General features: G+C 50.8%; 1 protein-coding gene across 1 annotated transcript in view; it reads right to left on the bottom strand.

The window, feature by feature from the left end:
* PAX8 (paired box 8) overlaps window positions 1–20,863 on the bottom strand; it is a 54,482-nt gene extending 33,619 nt beyond the window's left edge. Inside the window, exons 1-3 of the mRNA XM_057743360.1 lie at window positions 20,701–20,863; window positions 20,225–20,639; window positions 19,759–19,919 (exon numbers count right to left, since the gene is read on the bottom strand). Of these exons, the coding sequence (XP_057599343.1) occupies window positions 19,759–19,919; window positions 20,225–20,639; window positions 20,701–20,863 (739 nt within the window). The remainder of the gene's footprint in view (window positions 1–19,758; window positions 19,920–20,224; window positions 20,640–20,700) is intronic.
* Window positions 20,864–25,818: the final 4,955 nt, after the last annotated feature.

The following is a 25,818-nucleotide window of genomic DNA, read 5'->3' as shown; positions in this document are numbered from 1 at the left end:
CTCTTGCCTTAGATCAGCCCAGAGGGTGGAAGGGTTTAGCCCTATTTTTTCATTCCAACAGGGAGAGAGGGCTGGCAGGGGTGGAGGGAGGGAGACAGAAGGGGGATAAGGAAGATTCCCCTGGACTAGTCTCTAGCTGCGAAAGAACCAAACTTGTTGGTATTTGACCAAGATTGGACTTAAGAGGAAAGAGAGGAAGGAGGAAAGGAGGAAGGGCTACTTTCAGTATTCACCCCCGCTTCCCCCAGGAGTCAATGCTCCAGAATAAGACTGACAGCCAGGGTGGTGGGAGGGGCTCACTCTGGAGCCAGGCTGAGCTCTCTAAGTGCATCTTCTCATTCAGTTCTCATAACAGCACATTCTCCCCATTTTACAGATGAAGAGATGAGAGCAGAGACCGTCTGTAACTTTGCCCAAGGCTGCATCGTTACAAAGGGGCAGAACTGAGACTCAAGCTGAGGGCTCCCGGGTGCCCCTGGCATCACCCTGAGCAGCATGTGGTTATTCTGGATGGACAGTCAGACTCTTCTCTGAGGGCAAGTGTGTCTTCACATCACCTACCAAGCATGAGTGCATTGTGAAGCCCACTTCAGAAGCCTCTCTGGTCATCATTTGGTTGGAGCCAGATTTTTCCTTTGTTATGATTTTCTTTAGCCAGAGAAGAGCCGAATTCCATGCAATTTCCACCTCTTCCACGCCGGTTTGCCCTCCTCTGTTCTTTTGGTCGCCATCCATCTCCACTCCTTTTCTGTCCAGTCTTCGCTCCTTGGGTTTTCATTCCTCTGTCCTCAGTCTCCTCTCATTGTCTTGCTGGCCTTTACTTCCATCCCTTACTGATCGCCCCTGCTCCTCGCAGCCCCTTCCCCAGTCCCCTCCACTCCCCTCCCCTGCACCTCTCCCCCACCCACTCACCCTGAGTTTTCCCTTCTCTCTACCTCTCCCCCCACCCCCGCCCCTTGTTCCTTTGGCCGATCCCCCCTCCCTGTGTCTTCTTTATTGCCTGCATGACTGCTCTGGTTCTTTATCCCATCTTCCCCTCAAAGGCATTCGCAGCTCGGCTGTTATTCTTGTATTAGCACTGAACCCATTAAAGCTAATTTGTTTGCCCTAATCTCCATTTATTTTTCCCTAGTTGATATTAGATTTCCCTTTCTATTGCTCCAGCATGATTTTCTCTTTGTCTTCCTAATGGTCTACCCCCCTCTCTCTTCTTCTATTAATCTGGTTGGCTTCACTGTGTGGTTTCAAGGCCTTTCTCCGCCTCCCCCAGCCCTTAGATTAACCCTGTCACCTCCCTCCCAGGAAGGGACCCAGGGCGTGGATTTCCAGGGATGAAGCTGTTGTAAATGTCAATGGACCTCTATGCTCCCTCAGAAAAGTATTTGATGAGAGGCCCTGCCTGGTCCTGAAAGTCTGGAAAGCTCGAGAATGTGGGGGCAGGAGAGCTGGAGGAAAGTGGGATGAAACGTGCTGTTCTGAGCCCTGAGGGGTCACTCAGCCCAAAGGTTTCCCGTCTAGATTCCCCTTTGGGGCTGTCTCAAAGGTTTCTGGAGGCTTCTGCACACTTCTCAGATCCCACAGATTGTATGAGGAGGCCAAACACCATTGGGCCACTTGCTCCCTGTGATTAATACTGGGCACAGTCTCTCCTCCATCCCTGTTTCCCAAACTGGAGACACACTCCCTCCCCTTCCTGAAGAGGGGAAGGCTCCTCTCTGTGGATGTGGCTTTGGGGCAGCTAAAACGCACCCTGCATACTGGCCACCAAGTTTCCGAGGACAGAAGCCTCCCTGGACCACCTCTCAGAAACCTTCACTATCCCCTACCTTCTTCGCAATGACCACCCTGGTCCACAGCCCTCTATCTGAGCCTCGTTATTGGCCTTTCTTGGGGCCAGTGCTCTGCCTGTTCCCCTGGACGCCTAGCTCCTCGAGGGCAGGTGCAATGTTCTATCTGACCCTATAAGCTTGAATCGCAGGAAGAAGACTGGTGCTTCCCGCCCTGGCTGCCCGCTAGAATACCTGCGGCGTTCAGAAACTTTTCATCCTGTCAGTTCAACCAGAATCTCTTGGCGTGGTGTCTGTATTTTTAAAAAAGTTCCTCTGGAGTTTGCCCAGAGTTTATATCCACTCAGTAGATGGTCAGTAAATATTTATTGAAGGCATGAATTAATTGATTAAAGAAGAACTTCCAGTCAAGGGCTGCAAATGGAACTTGCTGGAAGTTTCCTAGAGGTCGTTCTCGACTTCTTCCCACTGAGCCTCTTGGATGTCTCCAGTCTCCTGGCCTCACACACCTGGGGCTGCAGTGGGAAGGGCCAGGGCCTCTGCATTTGGGGGAATGGGGGTGAGTGAGGCAGCTATGTCAACACCCACTGAACCCACACTCAGAAGCCCAGCATCTGCACAAATCACTGTGCTGTGACTTCAACTCCCCCTGGGGTCAGAGGCCTGTGGATATTAATGCTGTTCTTTAAAAAAACGGTTCTACATTAAAGCAATTTTCAGTTCATTAGATTTCAATTCAATGAGCGCCCACTCTATGTCTAATAACATTCCAGGCTGTGTGTATGTGGGTAGACAGTTTCTGAGTTGAAGACACAGTTCTTGCCCTTGAGAAACTTACAGGTTAATCATCTCTGACACCTTATAGAACCTTAAAGTTTTAAAATCCATTCATAAAAGCATTACCCCCTTCAATTCTTTTACAACCCCATGGAATACCTATGGTGGGGTGTATGCACACTCGTGTGTGTGTGTGTGTATGTGTGTGTGTGTGACTGTTCGTGTCCCTGTGGGGGTGTGTGTGGGTGTGTGTGTGGGTGTGGATGTGGCTGTTCGTGTCCCTGTGTGTGTGTGTGTGTGTGTGTCTGTGTCTGTGTGTGTGTGTGTCTGTGTGTGTGTGGGGGGGGGGGGCTGTTTGTGTCCCTGTGTGTGTGTGGCTGTTCTTGTCCCTGTATTTGCATGTGTGTCTGTGTGTGTGTGGGGGGGCGGGGCTGTTCTTGTCCCTGTGTTTGCATGTGTGTCTGTGTGTATGTGTGGGGGGGCTGTTCTTGTCCCTGTGTTTGCATGTGTGTATGTGTGTGTGTGTGTGTGTGTGTGTGTGAGACTGTGTGTGGCTGTTCTTGTCTCTGTGTGTGTGTGTGGCTGTTTGTGTCCCTGTGTGTGTGTGTCCCTGTGTGTGTGTGTGTGTGTGTGTGAGAGACTGTTCGTGTCCCTGTGGGGGGGTGTGTGTGTGTGTGTGTGTGGGTGTTCATGTCCCTGTGGGGGTGTGTGTAGGTGTGGGTGTGGCTGTTCATGTCCCTGTGTGTGTGTGTGTCTGTTTTTGTGTGTGTGTGTTTGTGTGTGGGGCTCTTTATGTCCCTGTGTGTGTGTGACTGTTCTTGTCCCTGTGTTTGCATGTGTGTCTGTGTGTGTGTGTGTGTAGGGGGTGCTGTTCTTGTCCCTGTGTGTGTGTGTCTGTGTTGTGTCTGTGTGTGTGTGTGTAGGGGGTGCTGTTCTTGTCCCTTTGTGTGTGTGTCTGTGTGTGTGTGTGTGTAGGGGGTGCTGTTCTTGTCCCTTTGTGTCTGTGTCTGTGTCTGTGTGTGTAGGGGGTGCTGTTCTTGTCCCTGTGTGTGTGTGTCTGTGTGTGTGTGTGTGTGCGCGCACGCGCGTTGGGTACAGAGCCCTCAGGCTTGGTTGTGGGGGCAGGAGGGGGCCTGGCTGCCCTGAGGAGCCAAACAGGTAGGAACAAATGAAGAACAACCGGGCTTGTGCACCTGACACGTTGAGCTACATCTGTGACAAAACTGTGTATCTGTGGCTGCCACACCTGTGGAGAGCTGCTTCCCCAGAACTGGGCACCGGAGCAAAGTGGATTATATACTCTCGAAGCCACTCAAGGCTGCCTGAGGAAACAGGAAGGCACAGAGGGCCAGACTCAGCCTGCAGGCTGCGGTTTTGGGGAGGAAACAGGGAGGGGGTGGGTGGTGCTGAGAACTAGGAGACCTGGGTCCCGCCCCATCTGGGACCCTCCAGCCTGCGCCTCGGTTTCCTCATCCGGCTTGAAGACCATAGATCATCTCTACTGTCCTTGTAATCTTAATATCCACACCTGGTCCTGGTCCTCTTATCAGTTTGCTTGTCATTTGATTTTCTTCTGTGGGGAACACAGTCTTGAAGCTCTTTTCTGTGGGTTCTGGGTCTGGGAAGCCCAGTCACTTCCTCCTTGGGAGCCTGGGCTGTGAGCAACAGGAAAAGCTCTCGAGAACATGTGCTGTTTCTCCTCTCTCTGTCGGTCCCAAACCAAAGCCTCTACAGCTGGTGTCACTCAGACCCGAAGCGGCTAAAGGGCTAAGCGGGGGTCTGAGTCGGACCCACCGCCTGCAACACTCGGATCGTTATGTGTTGAATTGTGTCCTCCCGAAGCTCACATGTGGAAGTTCTAGGCCCCTGTACATCAGAATGTGACCTTATATGGAAATAGGGCCTTTGTAGATGGTCAAGTTCAGATGCGGTCATTAGGGTGGACCTTAATCCAATGTCGCTGTGTCCTTTTAAAGGGGGACATTTGGACACACAGGGAGAAAGCCACAGGAAGGTTGGAGCTATGCTGTCTCAAGCTGTGGAACACGAGCGACGGCCAGCATGTCACCAGGGGAGCAGCACGGAACAATCTCCCTCTCAGCCCTCAGAAGGAATCAATCCCCCTAACACCTTGATCTCAGCCCTCCAGCCTCCGGAACCCCGAGCCAGTACATGTCTGCTGTGCAGCCCCCTAGTCTGTGGTACTTTGTTATGGCAGCCCCAGCAAACACATGCACAGATCAACGAGGTTCCAGCTCTGAACTGGACAGAGGAGGCTTGGGGAAGCCCCCTTGGGCTCCTCTCCTGGATGTCTGGCTGCCCCTCCAAGTGACTTTGCAGTATAAGGCAGGCTCGGTCACAGGCAGAGAGCAGTCACTTTCTAACTTCTGACCCTCTCTACGTGTTCCCGCTTCCCTCGACACCACCGTCCTCCCACAGAGCCTCCGTCCTGGTCCATTCCCGATCTTTCCAACACGTGGCAAATTCTTCTCTAATACAACAGTATCAACACATCAGCACAGCAAAGCCTCCTGTGGGCATCCATCACTCTCGCCCAGCCAGGCCGTGTTTCCCTCAAGTATACCAGGACTTCCAAGCTTCTCCTCCTTTCACGAACTTTCTGGATCCAGTCTAAATGTGGTAATGAACTCACCCAACATTTATAGAGCCCTTTCAATGTGCTGTCAGGTAAGTGATTCTGAAATTCAATTTAGCACATATCAGTTGGGATTTGGTTGTGTCGGGGATGGATTTTCACAATAATTCTATGGCGGTGGTGGGGAGGGCTGGCACTTTGAACCCATCTTGTAGATGAAGACACCACCTTGGGAGGTTAATGGCGTGTGCACAGCTAGTTACGAGCAGAGCTGAGACCACACCTGAGTCTGCCCCACTCTCGTCCACAACCAGATGGGGAATCTCTGGGTGGAGCGGGTGCTGGGCAGGGAGAAGGGCTGTCTTTTCAGAAGGCTGGCATGAGAGATTCCACATGGGATTGACCTCTGGTTGGGACTCAAGGTGGGCTGACTCCAGATCCGTGGTTCTCCTCTGCTAACTACAGCAGAATCACGAGAGGCCTGTAAAGGATGCAGATTCCAGGGCCCCATACTGGTTAACAGAGCCCCAGGAGCTTCTGATGCTAGAGACCACACTTGAAAAATGTTTGTAGAAAGCAAATTTTCAAAAAGGTTCTTTCATTTAGCAAATATTTATTAAGCATCTAGCATATATCTACTGTGTGCCAGATATTGTCTCGGGAATTTTATTCCCAATCTACAGAATCTTGTAACTATTGGTCTTCACGGATGCATCCTAAATCCGGTCAACCACCCTGCCAAGCTGGTACCCAAGTGTCCACCAGAAAGGCCCCCTGCTGGACCAGTCTTGCCTAAGCCTGCCAGTGTTTGCCACTTCCAGTGGTCCCTTCTGCCCAGCCTTGCTACCCTGCATCTGAGCCCAGGCCAGCAAGATGCTCCAGGACCAGGGAGGCATCCCAGTGTGGCAGTTCGGGGCTCAGTGGCTGCCTCAGTTTCCCTAAATGGCTGCTTTCTTTCTTTCCTCAGTCCCATAGTGGCCTCTTACTATAAAGAAAATAGGAGAGTAATTACAGCAATATCATGTGAAAAGATCAAGTGTACTTCAGGTTGGGAAAACTTCATTTACAAAATTCACATGTACAAGTTAGGTCAACTAGTAAGACAATGAAACGTTTTTGGAGAATTACGTGAAAACGACCGTCACGGAGATCTGCGGAGCCCTCCCTCCCTTTCGGGTTTTAGGAAAAGTCCTGGGGATACAGAGAGAATTAAGAGTTCTTACTCGAGCTCAGAGGCAGGTGCAGTGGGCCGTCGGACGGGGCGGTCACTAAACGTGAGGATATCAGAGAGGGTCTGATTTAAGGAAGTAGAACTTGAACAGGGTTTTGTCAAGGGGGTGGGGGCGGGGATGATATTCCAGGCACTGAAGGGGCAAAGGCACAGAGGTGTGTTTTGGAAACAAAGACGACTTGGCTGGAACATGGCTGTGCATGCGGAAATAGTGGGAAACAGGGTCAGGGGAGTGGGATCGAAATGTCTCGGGTTGTACACCAGTAGTTTGCCTACAAATGCCTGTTAACGATTGGATTAAAAGGGAGGGCGAGTGGGACGCTGAGATTATTTCGGAAAATCACCAGGCTCAGATTCTCTGGAACAGAGTGGGGAAAGGCGGGAAATCAGAACATTTTGATAATGTGAATCATCTAGCGATCACAGATTACTGCCCAGCTGTTCCACTTAATAAAAACACCACAAAGCCCAAAGAGGGCAGCGTAAGTGGGCACGTGGCTCTAGCAAGAGAACTAAAAGGAATACAGAAACTGAGGATGGCAGTTTCCACGCGCAGTGAGCGAAAAGCTACTCCCCCACCCGCCACAACATGCACAATGAGTGCACTTGACCCAGGCTTCCTGACAACAGGGTTAGCGTGGAACCCTTCATCTGGCCTCTCTGGTCCAAGACCCCTCTGTCTGTCTGAACTCCACCTGTCTTCCCACGGCTGTCCCCTTTGCTCAGGGCTGACCCTTGGTGGGCCCTGGAACCTACACTCCTGGGATGTCACGTCTCTGCTCCTGCTGGTCCTTCCTGAGTCCCCTGATGGATTCTTGCCCTTGTCTCAGGTCAGGCTCCCACCCCGCACCCACTCACAGCCCAGCTCGCCTCCCCCTCCCACTAGCTCAGCATTTTGTGTGTCTCTGGACTGAAACATTTCCTTTCTCTCCTCGCTTGTAGCTAAAAGTCCAGTTTGCTACCCTCTCTCTCTAGAATGTCAGCATGAAAGCAGCAGCAAGGCCTCTTGAGCCTGTAACCCTAAATCCTAACTCCATGCCTGCCATACCAAAGGGCTCAGTGGGTGTTTACTTACTGAACTGAATATTAGAGTAATGATGCCCTTTGAGACAACTTGGAGTTAGCACTCCAGACTTCTGTGGCCAGGGGCTGCATGACTGGGGGGAGCACATCATCAGACCTGGGAATAATTGAGCATGGTTGGTGGGGTGGGGTGAGAGACATGTGCCGGGCACTGCCAGGCTGGTGCAGGCATGCCGGTGAGTTACAGCCAGAGACGGAAGGGACACCAGATGCTTCCTTAGTGGCTGGAGTAAAACTGGAGGTGATCCAGGCACAGCGTCCACTTAGGAGAAAACAGTCTAGGAGGAGAGGAGACAGGTTGGTCCTAGGGTAGGGGGTAGAGGGTAGGGAATAGAAGCCTCTCTGGATAGTGGGCCACATGGTCTGTGCATCCGAAAAGGAGGAAAATGTCATGATTTCCATGGCTGGTGTTATGGGCTGAATGTTTGAAATGCTAAGATTTCATACGTTGAAATCTTAACCCCCAATGTGATAGTATTTGGAGGTGGGGACTTAGGGAGATGATTAAGGTTAGAGGACGTCATGAGGGTGGGCTGCTTGTGATGGGATTAGTGCCCTTATAAGAATAGGAAGAGACTCCGGAAGGAGCTGCAGGAGGGAGGGAATATGGGGATATAGGTATAAATACAGCTGATTCATTTTGGTGTACATCAAAAACTGGCACAACATTGTAAAGCAATTATACTCCAATAAAGAGCTTTAAAAAAAAAAAAAAGAGTAGGAAGAGACACCAGAGCTCTCTCCCTCTTTCCAGGTTCATTCACTGAGGAAAGCCCAAATGAGGACACAGCGAGGCTGTCTGCAAGCCAGGAAGAGACCTGACCAGGCTGGCACCCTTACCTTGGACCTCCAGCCTCCAGAGACTGAGAAACAAACATCTGTCGTTTAAGCCACCCAGTCTGTGACATTTTGTCATCATAGCCCAAGCTAAGACAGGTGACTGGAATGGACACTTCAGAGGTGACAGGATCTTCAGAGAAAATCTCAGGCAGAGGTGACATGGCTCTAGGTGTGCACAAGGGAAGCTGAGGATGAGACAAAGGGGCAACTGCACATGGTCTGATGAGTGAGCGGAGGCCCAGCAAAGCTGAGTGACAGGAGACCAGATCCAGTAGCCTACCTCTTCTGTGTATGTCCTTACAACCCACAAAGTGCCTGGGTTCCTTAAATGACCAACGCACACGTGCTATATTGTACCATGTGCCAAACAAAGGAGGAGGTTTGTCGGGAAAAGTAAAGATGAGAGGAGGAGGCACAGGAACACAGCTCCTTTTTATGGCAACATAAATTCTCCATGATGGAAAAGCTCAGGATGCCTTCTGATGCAAGCATGGAGACCCCATCATTTCACAGTATTGGGGTATCACAGCCACTAGGATATCAGGTAAGTCCAGCCTCACAACATTTGATGGGGCACCTGGAGGGTCCCACACGGTGTTCTGCCAAGAACGCCACAAAACAAGTAAATTTCAACTAAGCAAAAATTAGAATGTGCTGCTAAATTTGACCCTAGGTCCTAGGAAAACATGAGGTAGTGGCCTCATGTTATATATCTTTAACTCAAAGGTATTTTTATCCACAAATGTATTTTTCCTGGCTACCATTATTTTGTTTCACTATATCAATGAATGGGCACCTCTGCCTGCTCAGCAGGGAAACATTATTTGAGAATCACTGATTTATGCAAGTTATACAAATATTTGTTGATCAAATGCACAAAGTATTCCCAATGCACCATGTGTTCCCGCGGTACTGCAACAAGTATGGTGTTGTGTCCACAAGACCGCAGTTCCTGCTCACGTTCCCCCTGCGGGTTTAGTGCATGGGGTGTGTGTGCTCTGCCCCCCAGGGCAGGGCTCTGGGGAATTCAGATCGAGGATATTCTCGTGGTCTGAGCAGGGGAGCCCACCAGGGACAGCCCTCAGCCACTTGCCTTCAGGTTTGCAATCCTTGGTGGACCAAGAGGCTAGATTCTAGAACAGGAAAGTCTCCCTGCTGTTGTCTGTCCTCTTGGTAACTCTGTCCCCACCTGGGAAGGGTCGCCATGAGCCCCAGAGCCCGCGCGTTGCCAGCAACTCTGACACTGGCCAGACAAGTGATCCATGCAAATGACTGACTGTCCCTGGGTCTCACTTGAAAACAAGATCTCTGCAGGGCCCCACAGCCACTGATGTCCCATGACTTAAGTGGTGGGCCTGCAGGGGTCATGGCTGGACAGTGGAGTTTCTCTGCTCAGACCTCAAACCACAGGTTTCAAGAACAGGGAGGTCACAAGTCAGTGACCCCATGCTAGAGGGACCATAGTTGATCCCCATATCACAGAGCAGCCTCCCCGGACCTCCTGGATCTCGCTTTCCCTACCATGTCCAGTGCTGTGGTCAGGACTCATCTATTGCTCCTGTAACTTCACAGCTGTGTCTTGCAGGGTGTCTGAGAGTAGGAACTTCTTCAGCAGCCTTTTTTATCACCCCCAGACCAAGGACAGTGTTCTGTGCACATGCGTGTCTTCATGTGTGTGAGAGAGTGAGTCTTGTATGCATGTGTTCATGTGTGTGTGTGTGTAAGTACACATCACCCACGTGTGTGTGAGTGTGAATGTGACTGGGTAGGTGGGTGCATGTATCACAGATAGCGGACCACGGTGAGGACAGCCAGGCACCCAGGGTACAAAATTGAAGGATGCGCTTGCTTGCAGGGCCGATTCTGCCCTTTAATGAGCCCGAGAGTGGGGGCTTCCTTAAGTTTTGCACCCTGGGTGCCTCACCTGAGTCCCAACCTTGGTGTGTGTATGCGTGTATAAGTGTGTATCTCTGTACGTTGGTGTATATAGGAGTGTGTGTTGTGCGTGTGTGTGCGTACGTGTGAGCGTGTGTATGCACGCATACATGTGCGCACTTGTATCTGCGTCTTGGCACTTCTTACTGGGCTTTGCCAGTCCCTTCAGCGGCTATGGGGACTCCTCTTCTCAACCCTCTGAATCCACCTTCACTCTATCCCGCGCCACCCTCCAAAAGGAGCACCCCGTCACGGAGAGCCCTGGTTATACTTGTGGGGTCTGGGGCCAGGCACAGCTCTCCGGGTCTCAGTTTCCTCATTGGTAAAATGTGGTGTCACGGTCTCGCCCTTCTGGCCTTGAACAACTCCGGGTCCAGGAAGTCTACTAGGTGTAACAAAACCTATAAGGCTCCTGTGACACGTGATCCTCAAGTCTAGAAGGTGAGAGGCACAGACATGGACATTCCTACACAAAGTAGGCTGTAAAACATGCCATAAAAATAAATCTGGGGGAGGAGGAAAGGAATCCAGGAAGGCTTTGGGGGGAGGCAGCATTGAGCAGGGTGGGCTGAGCATGTCTGGGCTGTGTGCATCACAGACACAAGGTCTGTCAGGCGTCCCAGGAGCCTGCTGAGGCAGGGACCACAGGTCTGCTTCACCTGTGAGGGAAACGGCTCCTGAAGTCACACATGCGCACGTGGCTGAATGGGGATTCAAAATCACGCATGTCGGACCCCCAAAGCCCCGCCTCTTCAGCCACCTCCATTCAGGGGGAAAGAGGCTCCTGGGCCTCAAGACAGGCATCATTTATGTGGGGCAGACTGATGAACACACACAAAACGGTGTGCAAACAATAGAAGGCTGTGAGCAATCGTGTGTACACGGCGGGACAGCGAGTGACTTCCAGGGAGGTGGGGACAGAGAGCCACATGGGCGGGGGCACGACACGCTCCTGTCCTGGCTCTTCCTGGGAGGTGGACGCCTTCCAGCCAACCTGACCCAGGCAGGCTCCGAAGTAAGCAACTGTGACAAAGCAATCGGGACAGCAACTGTGTGCCTGCCAGCAGGACACTGAAGAGGGTGACGCTTACAAGAGGGTGAACCCCGAGGCCCCAGGGGCAGGTCTGTCTATTAGGGGGCACCTATCCAGCCGGCTCTGAGGTCATCAGGAGACAAGGGGCTTGTGGGGCTCGGGATCTCTCTGGTATGGGGTGTCATATCAGCAGAGAACATGGGGACGGGAAGGACCCAGGCCTTGTCACACTGCCTGGAGGGGGATGTCTTATAGAGTCTGCAAATCTCTGAAGATATGTGGGTTAAGCATCGGGTGTGTCTTGCAAGGGTTCTGAGTTGGCCCAAGTGGGCACACCTCCACAGGACTTGCAGCTACAACTCTGCAACATTTTGCCATGAGCTGGGCAGCCATCCGGAGCCCTAGTGTAGACCATCGAGGAGCTGGCTGATCCAACACAGCCCCACATGCTGCCTTTCTGGAACAGCGACTTCTCCAGGGATGGGTCAGACTCCATAAGGCCAGATGAATTTTATCTGTTATCGGTAGCTACATGGTTGTGCCAGGGTGGCTGCTGGCAATAAATGACCTTTGATGGTCCCACACCCGGGTTGTTAGTTTGCAGCCCTTGTCCCAGCACTGAATTGTTTTGTCTGATTATCTCCCCTCCCGCTACTGTGGGTCTGCCCCATTTGAAAGGGAATCACAAGACTTCAGCTCCCTGCCCTAAGAAGGTGCCTCTCACCCTTGTCATTTACCTGGACTACCCTGGCAGCGGATGCCACCATCACTGGCATGACACCCTGCACATGGCAGGTGGCATCCACGATGGCTTGTGAAATTGAATGAAACCGCTGACCCTCAGATTCCAACTTGACTCCAGCTCGCCTCCTGGCCCAACATCCTCCCTCCCAGCCTCTTCCTCCAATTGGAAGTCACAGCCAGATGCCCAAGGACGTGTCAGGAGATCGCCCTGTTCCTGCCACCACCATTTTGATGGTCATCAAGAACAATCTCAGGTTTGAGGGAAAGAGCAAAACAGATCTAGGGTCAGGGATTTGGTGCTCAGCTAATCCCAGACTTTTAAATGTCAACCAGGGTTTGCTATCGTGCCAAAGTTGGATTATTATTACACAAAGTAGGAAAATATAAGACAGGAGGTGGGGGTGGGGCTGGAGAGAGGGAGAGGGAAGAGAGGAGAAGACAAAAGATTTGTGGATTTTTTTTTTAAATAAACATATGGTTCTGTGTCAGTTAAGAACCAGTACTCAAGGCATGTCTCCCTGTGGTCCTTTCTCAATTACACAGCATAGATGCATGCCCACTCTAGCTCATTCTTCCTCTAAGATCAATTCTACCAAAATCCTAGAATGTTCTGGATGCCAACATAAAGTCCACAGACAGCCCATTCTATCGTGAGTCTACTGCTTCCTCTATGATTGTGTTTTCGGGTAAAATGAAATAAGGAATCCTCTTCCAGACTGCACTGGGGTAGCAGGTGATCAGAGCCACAGGGCTCTGAGTCAGCACTTCCCATGAATCCTTTCATTTAATCCAATACCCCGAGGCTGTACACCTACTATTTGTTCTGGGTGGAATATTAAAAGGTCTGTCCTAAACCTTAATTGGAGCAAAATTTTGACCCTGGGTTTCAAGTTACTCATAGAGAGTTTCACAGGAAATACTAAGACAATATAATGTTTGGACATCTGCCCTGGAGAATTTTGGGAGACTCTCCTCCCTGGGGACCCCTGTATTGGAGCAGGAAAAATTCTTAAGTAGCTGCTATATGCCAGGTGAGGATACTGGTTTCACTTTCAGTATTTCCTGGAAACCTTGCAATATCCCTGTATTTTATACAGAGGAAATTGAAGCCCAGAGAGACAACTGACTCGCCTAACATCACACAGGGAGAAAGCAGCAAGGTCTGGTTCACAGGCAAAGCCTCCAAGGCGTTGCCCCTCCAGCTGCCTGCAACGATGGGGAGGCAGCCGCAGGGCCTGGTTTCACAGTGACTTCAAAAGTTCCTCGCCCTCTTGACACCTCATGGCTGCCCCTGAGTTCATCTAAGGAATAATAGTTCTTCCATAGAAGCTAAGGAATCAAAATGCAACATGTACAGTGGGCTCTGGGTGTGTGCAAACATGCAATTCACACGATGACAGTAGATTAAGCTGTTTCTCTCTTCAATGCTTCACCCCACCAGCTCCCAAGCCCTCTTCTGTGCTGGTCTGACGGCAACGATACATCCCAGTGGACTAATTAAACTAACGACTCAGGTCATTTCAAGGCCACTTAGGGAAACAAGTGCAGAAGAGGACACAGATGAGCACTGGGGCTGAGGACAGAAGAAAGAACAGAGTTACAAAAGAAGAGAGGGAAGAAGTGGTTTTTCTCCCTCCATCTCTTTCTGTGCTTAAATCAAAGATGGGTTTGCATTCGAGAAATGCAACCAGCCAGAAGCTGGGTGGCTACTCTCCACAGCGAAAAGGGGCAACATGAAAATTAACCCCCTTTCCAGGTTCTGGTACAAGTGGAACCTTGGCAGAGGATCCACAGGAGCAGATGACTTGATTTGGAACCCCTGAGGAAGAGGGACCCCCAGGAGGCATCAGAGGGAATGAATCTCAACTTGGGGAAATGAGATGCAGCATCTCAAGTGCTCCCAACTTGCTGCCCGTGGACGAGGTATCCGGTGACAGCCCCTGACTTCATGGGCGGGTCTTCCCAGTAACATTGAAGCTCTTTCCATCACATCCACTAACTTCAAAGTCTCTGAAATGCACCTAGGTAGGGAGGCCCAGTGTGGTTTGAAGATATCAAGGAAGTAACTTCCCTGCTGACCTATGAATTATTGAGGTGCCTGTGGGTAGCTGCTTTTTTTTGGTACAGGTGAAAACATGGCAGCCTGAAGGATGTGTTAAAAGAAAGCTCCCTCTCTTTGCCTTTTCTAGTGACTGACCACCTCCTTCCTCCTCACAGCACCCCCAGGAGGGACATCCAGATAGGGACCACTGCTCCCACTGTGCAGATGGGAAGACTGAGAACAGCCTGTTTTAACTGAGCTGGAGCCTTAGGGACACTGATGAGGAAACCAAGCTGACAGACTGAAGGTCCTACCTGTCGCTATCAGTAGGAACCCTTGAGCCTCCTCACCAAGGATGCTGGCCTGAGTTGCCAATGGAGCTGCAGGCATGAGCCCATCTGGTGCTACAGGGAGTTTTAATGAGCTGGACTTTGGGAAAGGGGGCAGCTGGAAAGGGAGCTGAAGTCAGATCAGCCTCACTTGAGCATCAGTTCCCTTTTCTGCTGTAAACACAAACATAACAAACCTGCCTGGTAGACTCCTGAGAATTAAATGGGATAATGGTTGTGTCCTCTCCCTGCAGAATTCCACACCTATAACAGCCCTCGGAGATAATAATCACAGCTTCCATTTACTGAGGGCTCACTAAGTGTCAGGGTGTGTTGGGTCTCTGTCTTTGGATATGAACGTGTCATGGCAGAGCTGGAGCGGCTGTGGGCAGGCTGTACTGAGCCTTGGCAATCCTTGGCATTTTATACGGCATTCAGGACTACGGGAGGATCCTCAGGAATTAACATAGAAACAGGACCCAGATATCCCTGGGGGACTCCTGAACTTCCCTCCCCTTGATCTGGGACATGCCTCAGGAGGGAGACACTGGTTTCTACCCAGGCCCTTTGTCCTTCCTGGGGAAAGAGCCCCAGTCTAGGTAAAGCCCAGACTCAGTGACATGAATTGTGGGTTTAAAATAGAAACCTTCTCATGAAGATTTTTCTGATCCATAGCCCAGGTAAGAGACATTTGCTCACCTGGCCCACCTGGCCAAGGGAGGGATCAGGAAGGATTTTCAGAAACCCAAATAGACATGTCAGCCCTAACTCTGGATTCAGGACACAATTACAAACCCTCAAAGATCTACTTAAAAGTGCCACGACTGCAGGTAAACAAGGAAGCCTGGATACCCCTGCCCACTCTACCCTGACCCAGAGAGTCTATCCCAGGGTCGCTGACCGTGGACTGGAGGAACTGGGATTGGCCTGGGTGGAGGGGGGCGGTGAAGGTTTCAGGAACCAGGATTCCCTTGGACTATTTTTCTCTGTACGTTTCCCCCCAAAGAGAAACACCTAGCACCTCTGTAGGAAGAAGGCATTGTACATACTTCCTTGGCAGACTGTCTTTTAGCTCCACCTTCAAAAGAACCTGGGCTAAGGTGTTCCAGAAGGAATCACTCCTCCAAAGAACTCTCAGCGGGGGGTTGCATTCTCCTCTTTTTAGAGGGTGATTTACACCCCCCAAGTCCTTTCTCTGAAGGGAGTGCGGGCTCCTGGGGGCTGGTGATTCAGCCTTTTCCCAAGTCTCAACTAAAACAAAAGCAAACTGCAATCTAGAATGGGGGCACGTTCCCCTGCCCCTTCCTTTTAAAATCATCTTTTTTTTTTTTTCTTAAATGAAATTGTGTCTTTTATCTTTTGGCTCTTTGTGTACTCAGAACCTCGGAGCTCAAAGCTTTCTCAGTGCAACTGAGAAGTCGGCACCTCTTGGATTGATAAATAGAGCAGCTTTAAAATGCTTAGAACTGAAGACAGACCAACTGTGGCGAGAGAAAGTAAACACATCCCCGCACCAGTCAACCCTAGCAAGCTCCTCGCTGAGATTACAAACTACAGTTCCTGCCTGAGCTGGCAAGGATGCTGGCGCAGGCTGGGGGGGTGGGGGGGGACAGGGCAGAGCCACAGAGCAGCCTCCTCTGCCTCAGTGAGCTGTGTCCCAGGGGAGATGGGTCACCTGGGAGTCCACTCAGGACCCAGTTTGGATGTTCCTAAGCATGGCTGACTCTGCCAATGTGTTCCCCAGTGGTTTCACGCCTGGAAATGTCCCAAGAGAAGAGGGGACCAGCTTCATTCTTTTGATCTAAAGGGGGTTCCTCTCCCTTACCCCCATGCTCTCAGTGTGCAGGTGAAATTTGTCAGTGAGATAATTGGGATTTTTCACAAAAGACTGTGATCACTACATAATTTGATATGAATATTTGAGGGACTTTTGCCATGAAAAATCCATACTTTAAACACTACCCCCCTAAACACACACACAAATTGTTTTTACGAGAACCAATTAATAAATGCTAATTCGTCCAGGCATATCTCCACTAAATTACTGTTTCATTTAATTGCAGGGGAATTTTCCATTACTAAACTCTCCCTTGCTGATTTTTTTTTTGCATTATTTATATATTTTGTTCAGTTTCACTAATAGTGAGGTTGGTATGCGATATTATCTGCTGTTTGTACGTCTTAAACTTCGTTTTCATTTAAAATGTTTCCTCATTCTTGCAGCTCCACGTAATCCGGGAGAAGCATCATTAAAAGCAGACAAGATTTTATACATAAATGATGGAAACAGGCACTGGCTGAAATGAACCTGACAGGCGAGTGTCTTGTCTGATAGTGCCACTCTGATTTCAGGCGTGCATGGGTGTGCAGGAGCGTGTGTCTGCACTGTGGGTTAATGTGGAAATGTTTTCCTATGTCAGTGAGTCACAAGTCAATTCACGAAAAGATTGTGGGTACACAAGTAGGAATGAAGATCACAGGGGCTTTAACAATAAAAATAAACAACACTCGGATCTCTTTATAAGCCGCCAGAGGACAATGTGTATTTTCTTGTTTCCTTTTCATGGACATCAAATCCAAACGTTGACATCTAGACACCCAAAATCCAAACCAGCCAGTCCCCAAAGATCCTGCCTTTTTTATGCACAGAAAAGTGGGGGGGGGTGTTCCAGTAATTGCTAGGGGTGGCTTAAGGACTGTGGTTGAGATCACATTCAAAAGGATGTGCTTTGAAGTAGAATTTTGATTTCCTTATATTGAATGGCAAAACTCTCATGCAACTGGCTACCACCATTTCCGAAATAAGTTCTTTCATTTTTTTTCTCTCCAGCTACCTTCTTACCCTCTCTTCTCCCCTCCCCCATTGCCTCCTTTCAGTGTCTTTCTTTTTCTTTTTAGTCTTTCCCTTCTTCCTCTTTCACAGTAACACATTCTGGAGGATGTGAATGATTAAACTGTTTACTCCAAGGTTTGAGGTTTAGGTATGAAAAAGCTTGTCACCGTAAGTAAAGTTTCACCTTTATACCCAACTCTATCAATAATTACAGAACAAGGATGACTATTAGTAAATCTTTCTTACAATTAGCTCTTACAGAAATGATGCCATTTGATCTGAGTTCTATTGATCTCACTTTTCACAAAAATTAATTACGAAGCTGAGTAACCTCCAAAATGAAGTCAGCATATAAAGGGATTCTGAGTATAGCCCTGAGAAAATGCATTCCCATAAAACATGTGCCACATTAAAATTCAAGATTTGAGGCCATAAATAGAAAGTTTTGACATGCTATTATAATAGTAGATGCTCTCCTTTGAACCAAAATATCTCTTAATAATTAAAATTCCAGGATTGATTTTTGTGTTGTTTTTCTTCATTTCCTTTGTCCTCTTCAGCAAAATTAGGTAGAGTCCTTTCGGGTATAGACAGATAAAATTAATTAACTTTCCTTCCACCCCCAAAATGTCCCAAATAAATGCTTCCAATAGACATCAAAAAAGTGTCAATTAGAAATAATTACTTCTTATCAATCAGTGGGGCAATTAAAGTGACAAAGCTTGAAAAGATACTTATCTTAAAACTAATTCACAAGGTAGCTAAATTATCTCCTAATTAACTTGTATTGAGGACAGTGGGAGGACGGATCATCTTGAAACAAAGATGAATTGAGGAACCCCAATACCTCTTTATGTTCCTCAAGACTGTTTCTCATCCCTAGACCTTATTTTCAATCCAGGCAAGAAACCTGGGAAGAAAATAGATCCTTGGCTCCTTTTACCCCTTTTTAAAACCAAGAGGAGGGAACCCCATGGGGCTTTATATCTGTGATCTAAGAAAGAAATACGTTCCTCCTTGATCTAAAGTCTCCTTCCACTTTTTGAATAACCTATTTTCAGGAGCTGGGGGAAAGGGTTTCTCAGGAGTTATTGCGCATAACTTTTAATCACAACCTGCATGCTTTTTACTAAACTCTCTTCTTCACGGATATAGTATTATTTACATTTTAATATGTATGTGGCTTTTCTCGTGCATCTTTGACTATTAAAAAAAAATTCCTGCTTTAAAGGATCTTTGTTCCCTGATGCTACAAAATTCCCAGTAGATTTTACAGACCGTTCATTCCATTGCTGACCATATGCAGGTCAGAATCATTCACTCTTTGCTCTCCACATCCTTTCAGAATTTAAAAAAAGAAAAAAAAAATTTTTTTAAAGATATCTCTGTGAAGCAAGATCAGCCGAGAGCGAGCCGAGGGTGAGCTGCGGCGGCCAGGGCAGCAGAGGCCGCGCAAAACTTTTCTCCAGCATCTCGGATTATCGGAAACGGTGCGCTTGGCCTCGCTCCCACGAAAAAGGCCCGAGGCTGCCTTCGCCCCGGATTCTGCTCCACGGAAAGCTTCGAGGGGCGCTCTCCAGGCAAAGTTCAGGCAAAGCCGAACTCAAATGGAAGTGGGAAAAAGACGTTAGCCTCTAAGACCTAGGAGAGAAATGGGCTTATAAAAACAGGAGGGCTCCGTTTATCAATTTAGCTCTAAATATAGGCGATGGTGTCAAGTCAACTGATTAGAAAGACACAGGGTCTCTCGCTCAGGTTTGCCTAGAGAGGGTTTAGAAAAGAAACAGGGGACAGCTTTGAACCTTTTGAGCTATGTTTTAGGCAATTTTCTTCTGTTTTATTAGCATTAAATTAAACTAAAAGAGAAAGTCTCACCCGCCCCATCTCAGATTTATTTATTTTTTATTTGTTTTGGGGAAAGAACAGATGAAGCCCCCCTGGATCCCTTAGACAGAAGATTACCTCTGTCCCAGGCCCTGCCAGAGGGTGGACGGCTCCCTCCCCAAACCCAAGGGCGAACTGCCTCTGAGCTAATGGAAAAGCAGTGTCTCCTCATCTGGGTCTGTCGCTGATTAAAAATAAAAATAAATTGTGTCCTTTTTTCTTTCCTTCTTTATTTCCATTTATTCTAACGAGTGCTTCTGTAATGAAAATAGGTAGTGAAAACAAAATTAAGCCAACCCGAGGGACCGTGACATTGTCTTATTTCTCGAGCAGCGACATAGAGGAAAGGGTCTGGTCCAGCACAGTAAATTCGAGGTCTGAAAGCACCCACTCCTGTCACCGCCAGAAAGGTGAAGGGAAGGTCGGGGTTAGGTTGGGGGTGGGAGGTGAGAAAGGAACCCAGAGTGGAGCAGAAGCGGCCGGGACCGGCCTGGCGTGGGATCGGGGACCTGGCGCCGCACTCTCGGCTTCGGACACGGTCCTGATCCCGAGGCGAGGGCGACTTCTCTTGTTATACCCCCGTTTGGCTAAAGACTAAGGGACTAAAACCGGGTCCTGGCCTCAAAAAGTGGTCAAGGAGCTTGCGAGGCGCCCGAAGGCAGTGGGTAAGGGGTTCCAGGCACTTCACTGGGTCCCCTGGCTCGCCGACCCCGCCGCTCTCGGGAAGGGCTGTGAGGTCGCCACTCCGCGCCCCTGGAGGCCCTGCGCCCGCAAAGGGCGAGCAGGATGACGGTGGCCCCACTCTCCTAGGGCCACCGGGGTGGGGCGGGAGCGTGCTGCTGACTCCGTCTCCGGTGTTAGAGCGAACCCGAATGAGAAACCTACCGGCGCCCCCCAGGAGGGGATCCTCTGCGCCTCTGCAGGTGGAGTCTCGGCCCCCAGACCCGAAGCAGCGCGGGCTCAGCTCGGACCCGCGGCGCTCCGGGCTAAATTGAGATCTCAGCCGCGCGCCTCGCCCGATCCGACCCTGCTTATTATAACAAATGTCCCGTTTGCCGGGCGGGACTTCATATTCGCCGAGAATTCATCTGAAATATTGATTTCCTCTCACTCCACCAGCCCAAATCGATAGCGCTGCGCCCTGGCCCCATAAATCGCCTTCCCCGCGGCCGGCCCGGCTCCATCCATCACCGCGGGCCGGGCCGCGCCTCTGCCCTCCGAACACACTTGCCCAACGCGCCGGCCGGCCCCGACCCTGCGGCTCTTTCCCGGCCCAGACCATCCCGGCCTGGGCCAGGACGTTGGGGGAGCGGGCGTCGCGGCCAGGGACCCTGAACGCTTTTGAAGGCCCTGGGCCCGGGCGCCGGTGGGGAGGGGGGTTCGGCCCGCGGGGGACTTAGTGCTCGCAGGCCAGACGCCCAGAGCGCCCAACCCCGCCTTCCCGGTGCTGGGCAAGAAGGAGTCCGAGAGCACCCCAGTGCGCTCACGGCTCCCAGGCCCCGGACCGCGGGCTCCTTTCCCGTTGCCTGGAGAGGTGAGCGAGGCTCACGGTCCCGCCCGCGAGCCACTGGCAAGAGCTGCGCGCACCCGGGGACCAGGGCTTAGAGGTCGGTGGGCAGGGGAGCTGCAAGTCCAGCACGGGCGCGGCGCAGGGCCTGAGAGCGCTCAGGATGCCCATCTGATGGGCCAGGCAAGACGCAGGTGGGGCGCGAAGGATACCCCTCTGGCCACACGCGGAGCTCCTGGCCATTCCGGGTGGTCCGCAGAAACCCAGGCCTGCGGAGGGCGGCTCCGCCGGGCCGAGGGGGACCTCAGGGCCCGAGAGCGGCGAGGCGGCCGCCACGGAGAGCCAGGCCCGAGGCGTCCCCTGCTGCGCCCCCCACGCAGGGGGTCCGGCGAGCGGCGAGCCTACGCTCCCCAGCCCCACCGACCCGAGCGCACGCACGGACGCACGGCGACGCGGGGGCTCGGGGGTCCCGGCCACACGCCGCGTCCTTACCCGATCTGATGGAGTTGTGCGGCATCGCCGGGGAGTCGCTCGCAGCCCGCCGAGGGCTCAGGGCTTCCTCACGCAGGTCCCTGCCGCGCCCGCCGCCACGCTGCTGCCCTGCACAGACCCAGAGGCAGGGGCATGAGACTCCCTGCTCCCTGCCTTAGACCTCCTCCCCAGGCCCTACCCCTGAGGCTCTCATTGCGAGACAGGAGTCGCAGGATTTTTAGGCGAAGGGTGGTCAACCTCAGCCCGGCCTAACACATGCGCCCGTCCGGAAGATACGGCGTTGGCGTCCACTGAGCAGCCCCAAACTCCAGCCCGGTGCCCTCTGCCTCTGCCGCCCCAGCCTTATCCAGTTTAACTTGAGAGAAAAAAAAGGCTGCCGGGCTTCCTGGGACCCTCTCCATTCTCGAATCACCCCTCTCTCCCGGTCAGCTTTCAGCCAAGCCCTGGGCGGCATACCTGGCCGATCGGCCACAGGCCCTCACTGCCCGGGTCCGCCCGCGAGGGTGCCCTGGGCCCCGCGTCTCTCCTCCTTCCGAAGTTTGTTCCCATCCACCCGGCATCGCCGACCGGTTTTATCCCGCCAAGGCCCGGAGAGATGGGTCTGGAGAGGCTCGCAGGCCGCGGATTGGCTGGCTGGGTGCAGGGGGGTGCGGGAAGGGGAGGATTTTGCAAGGGGGACATGGCTGAGTGGACTCAGGAGTTAGAAACATTCGCTGGAGCTTCTGTTTCCAGTGGAGAGAGGAGAGGGAGGCAGCTGAGCCCTAGCTCAGTAGCCCTGGAAAGATTTGAGGAGCGGGTGATGGAGGCCTCAGATCCTGAGGATGAGGGAGGGTCTCTGCGTCACCCTGGGGTCCGTGACACCAGAAGTGAGAGACATGGTGCCTCTGTGTGCCCTGAGTCTCTCTTGTCACCCCTAGTCTGCTCAGGGGATCACCTTTACTTTTGTGGGAGGGAACTTTGTTTTTATGCCTGGTTCTTAAGGTAGACAGACGCCTGTTTGCAGGGCTGGAGGCAAGATGGTCTCACCTTCTCACCGCTGGCGTGGACCTCTTCCAGGGCAAAACCCTGAACAGCCCCTGAACCCATTCCTTCCATACCAGCCAGGATCCACACCTCACATTGTTAGGTTAACGAAAATGGTCACCTAACCTGTTCCCCAGGAACACCTTTCTCCTTCCAAACACACAGACACCAGCCTCCTTTCTTGCTCCCTGAGGATTCTGAACTTAGGAGAAGAGTCCAGAGGACAGGCCATGAGGGCCTAGATTTCAACTCAACGCGGAAGGGTGTGAGAAAGGGACAGGATGAGCTGACCTCTGGCTTGTCTGCAGGAATCAGCAGCCTCAGGCCAGTGCACATCTGGGTGTGGATGAGAAGGGCTCCCTTGGGGTGGGAATGAGAAGCCCTCCGTGGGAGTGGAAGCTGCCCGTTCCTTCCTCACAGGGCTTCTCTTCTGTAGGGGGAAGCGGGTATGGGGAAGATTGTGTGGGTGAACAAATGTCCTGCAGCTCCAGCAGGCTGGTGGGGCAAGGCCTGGGCACTCCCCAATCTCAGGCCGTGCTCTGGACTCAGGGTTACAGCTGAGAGGACAGTGAGGCTCCTGGCCTGGTGGGGCAGCTCTGGAATACAGAGGCTGGAGCTGCTGGAGCGAGAGGGAAAGGACGGGGCAGAGGCAGCTGGGGTGATTCAGGGGGATGTGTACGCACGTGTGTGAATACACACAGTTTTTCTTAATTAAAAAAAAAGCTCTCTCTTTCAGGTTAATCTGCTTCCTCCTCCCACCCAGCCTTGCTTGTTTCTTGATTTAGCAGAAATTAATCATTTTGTGAAAAGAAAAAGAATATGTATGTCCCAAAATGGACCCTCCACCTCTCTACGTGGCTCTAAACAAACAATTAGTGCTTTATTGATTTAAATGCGTCTCGAAGATTGTTACTCAAAATTTCTCTGTGGCTTCACAACACCCAGATATTTCACTTCTCTGGTCAGACCTCAGTGCCCTGCCCCCCCCCCAACCCCACCCCAGCGAGAGAGGAGAGAGGAAAGAAGGGTGTTGGGATGAAAGTGGACCACAGCGTAGGTCCCACGGACCCCATGGGGCACTCTGCTGCTCTGGTGCACGCCCTGTTTTCTATAGGGGCGCTGTGCAGAGGCCACGGCAGAGACTGTCCACCCAGGCTCCCCTCCCACTGGGGAAGCAGTGCTCCAGGGTGAGCCTGACAGGCCCTTATCCAAACAGTTCTACAAATCACAGAAGGGCTGACAGGTACCCATAACCATGAAAACGTCTGCATGGTTCTTGCCAGTGTTTTCCTCCTATTCAATAAAACGAGGTTCCCATCTCCCTCTTCCCTTTTAGCAAAACTTCTCAAAGGACAAAAACAGTAAGTTGTCAAGACATTCAGGTCCCAATTGTGAGTTTATTTTTTAAAACATTCATTTTAATATGAAAAGTTCATATGCAAACAACATATCCATACTCCTTGAGAGCACCCCTTCCCCAGACTGCAGGTGACAGCCGATGGCCAGGAGGAGGCTCCACAGGGAAGTTCTTCCAAAGTCTATAAGCCAACAAGCAGCAAGAACACAGTGAGCTCTGCTGCCTCTTGGTCTGGTCCTGCTTTCTAATTACAGTGGGATCGAAATAGGACCTAATTCTTTTCAACTAAGGCCACGAGAATGGTTATTAACAAGTGTCCCAACTCTTTGCAAAATGAAGAGGTTGAAATTATATATATATACACATATATATACATATATAATTATATACATATTTAATTTTTTAAAATGGCATTTATCACAGTTTTATCTCAAACAAGAAAAATTCATGATCCTTTTAGTTAAGCATAAACATCTCAAGACTTCCTTTGATGTAATTAAAATTTCCAGATAACTTCAGCATCCTAAGACACTCAGAGCAATGGGAAATTTAGGACATGCTTTTAAAAACCAACACCTTCCTTCTGCCCTTCTTCTCGAATTTGATGTCTGTAAGCCTTTCATGCTGAGACCATCACCTGGCATCCTGTGATTTAAACCCAGTTATGATTTTTTTAACAGTGTTTTTCCAAGAAAATTTAATTTGTTGCCAATATGAAAATAAATCGAGAAGAGAGAGCAACTCTGGTTTCCTTTAAAAATTTGACAGATGTGGCCACAGATCTGAGTGTTTCTTGCTAGAAATGAATAATCTTGCTTTCAGCATTCAAAGAGTTTAATATACATCCCAGGTAGCTGCCTAGCCCCAGTGAGCATTCTGTGATTTTTAAATTTTAAGTTGATCTGCTAAATCTTCAAGAGGCGGTCTTTCTTTCCACAATTTAGCTGAAATCCACCAAGCTGGTGGTAGGGTTTGTCAGGGATGAGCCCGAGGACATTCCCTAGATGTGGGATTTTTGGTGCTAAATGACCGAACTGTCCCAGTGAAACCAGGATGAGTTGGTCATGTTAGCTGACAGATCTGGGAAGGAAGGTAGTTTGGGGTCTTTTATAAGAAGCTCAGAATTTAAACTGTCTCCAGGGTGGGTGTTTAATTTTGCAGGTTGAATCCTACCTCCTTCTGGCTCAGGCCCTTGAACCTCAGCGTGGTCCACGGGCCTCTCTCCCACACATCTCCCTGTATCTCGGGAGGAGGGAACCCAGGAGCTTTCCCCCCACTTTGAAATAAAGTCTCAGACGTTTCTCTGTGCCAGCTGCCCAGAGGCCAGCCTTGGAGGAGATCCCTGCCCCCTGCCCCCTACTTACCTCCTTGCCACCTTCCCCTACATGGTAAACAATCCTGGGACTCACGTGCATCCTTTGGGGAGGAAACAGCAACACTCTGAGTTAGAAGGCTAGCATTTCAGCCCTGGCTGTGTGCAATGGGTCCATTCCCTTCCTTGGAGCCTCAGTTTCCTCTTCTGCAGGATGTGGGTGCGGGTGGGGAGTGACCTCATAGCCTTGTTGTGATGATGAACAGAATTATGATGGTAAAAGCCCTTTGAAAACTGCAGCTCTGTACAAAAGTTAATTATTATTGGACAACAAAGGCAGGGCGATACTTCCAAGAAGGGCAGAGTTAAAACTCCTCTAAAATTTTGCTGTAGATGTCGGTTTCTTTAATCCTTTCCCAGCAGTACCGTGAATTCTTCAAACAGCTATGTGAGCCACTGGGTGATGGACAGGTGAGCGCTGGAGCAGGAAGGGGCCGGTGAGTGTGTGCTGGTGCTGTGGGTGCCGGGGGAGTGTGGGGGCTGCTGGGGGGCTGGGGGTGTCCATGGGGGGAGCAATGGATAGTCTTTGACCCAGAAAGAGTGGAGCAAAGCCAATGGCATAGTGGGAGGGTCAGCACCAGGGCAGAGCTCCCGACCCCCCTGACTTCACCGTTTGCAGAGGGCAGAAGTGCTCAGGGCACCACCTGTCCAGTTGTGCCACAGCTACGCAGGATTTCTACGCTGTCCCCACACCTGAGGAAATGGCCGACAGCCCTCCCCGAGGCCCCCTGGCGTCTGTGCGAGAGAATCAATTATTAATGACCCCGTGCTCCTCCCTCTCCCCCAGGCTTTCAAAACACAGAAATAGAAATACAGGTCCTGGCAGGTGAAAGGAAAGTTGGAAAGCAGTTTGGAAAAAAACACCGGTGGCATCTGTGCATTTGCTTTCGGGGTTGGAGATGTGTCCTGGGCACAGGTCTCTGGAGATCTTTGCCCACCCCAAAGACCCTTGGT

Source organism: Hippopotamus amphibius, chromosome 7, assembly GCF_030028045.1.
Source record: "Hippopotamus amphibius kiboko isolate mHipAmp2 chromosome 7, mHipAmp2.hap2, whole genome shotgun sequence".
Classification (NCBI taxonomy): domain Eukaryota; kingdom Metazoa; phylum Chordata; class Mammalia; order Artiodactyla; family Hippopotamidae; genus Hippopotamus; species Hippopotamus amphibius.
The sequence above is the reverse complement of the archived record's forward strand: the minus strand, read 5'-3'. Positions and strand labels throughout refer to the sequence as shown.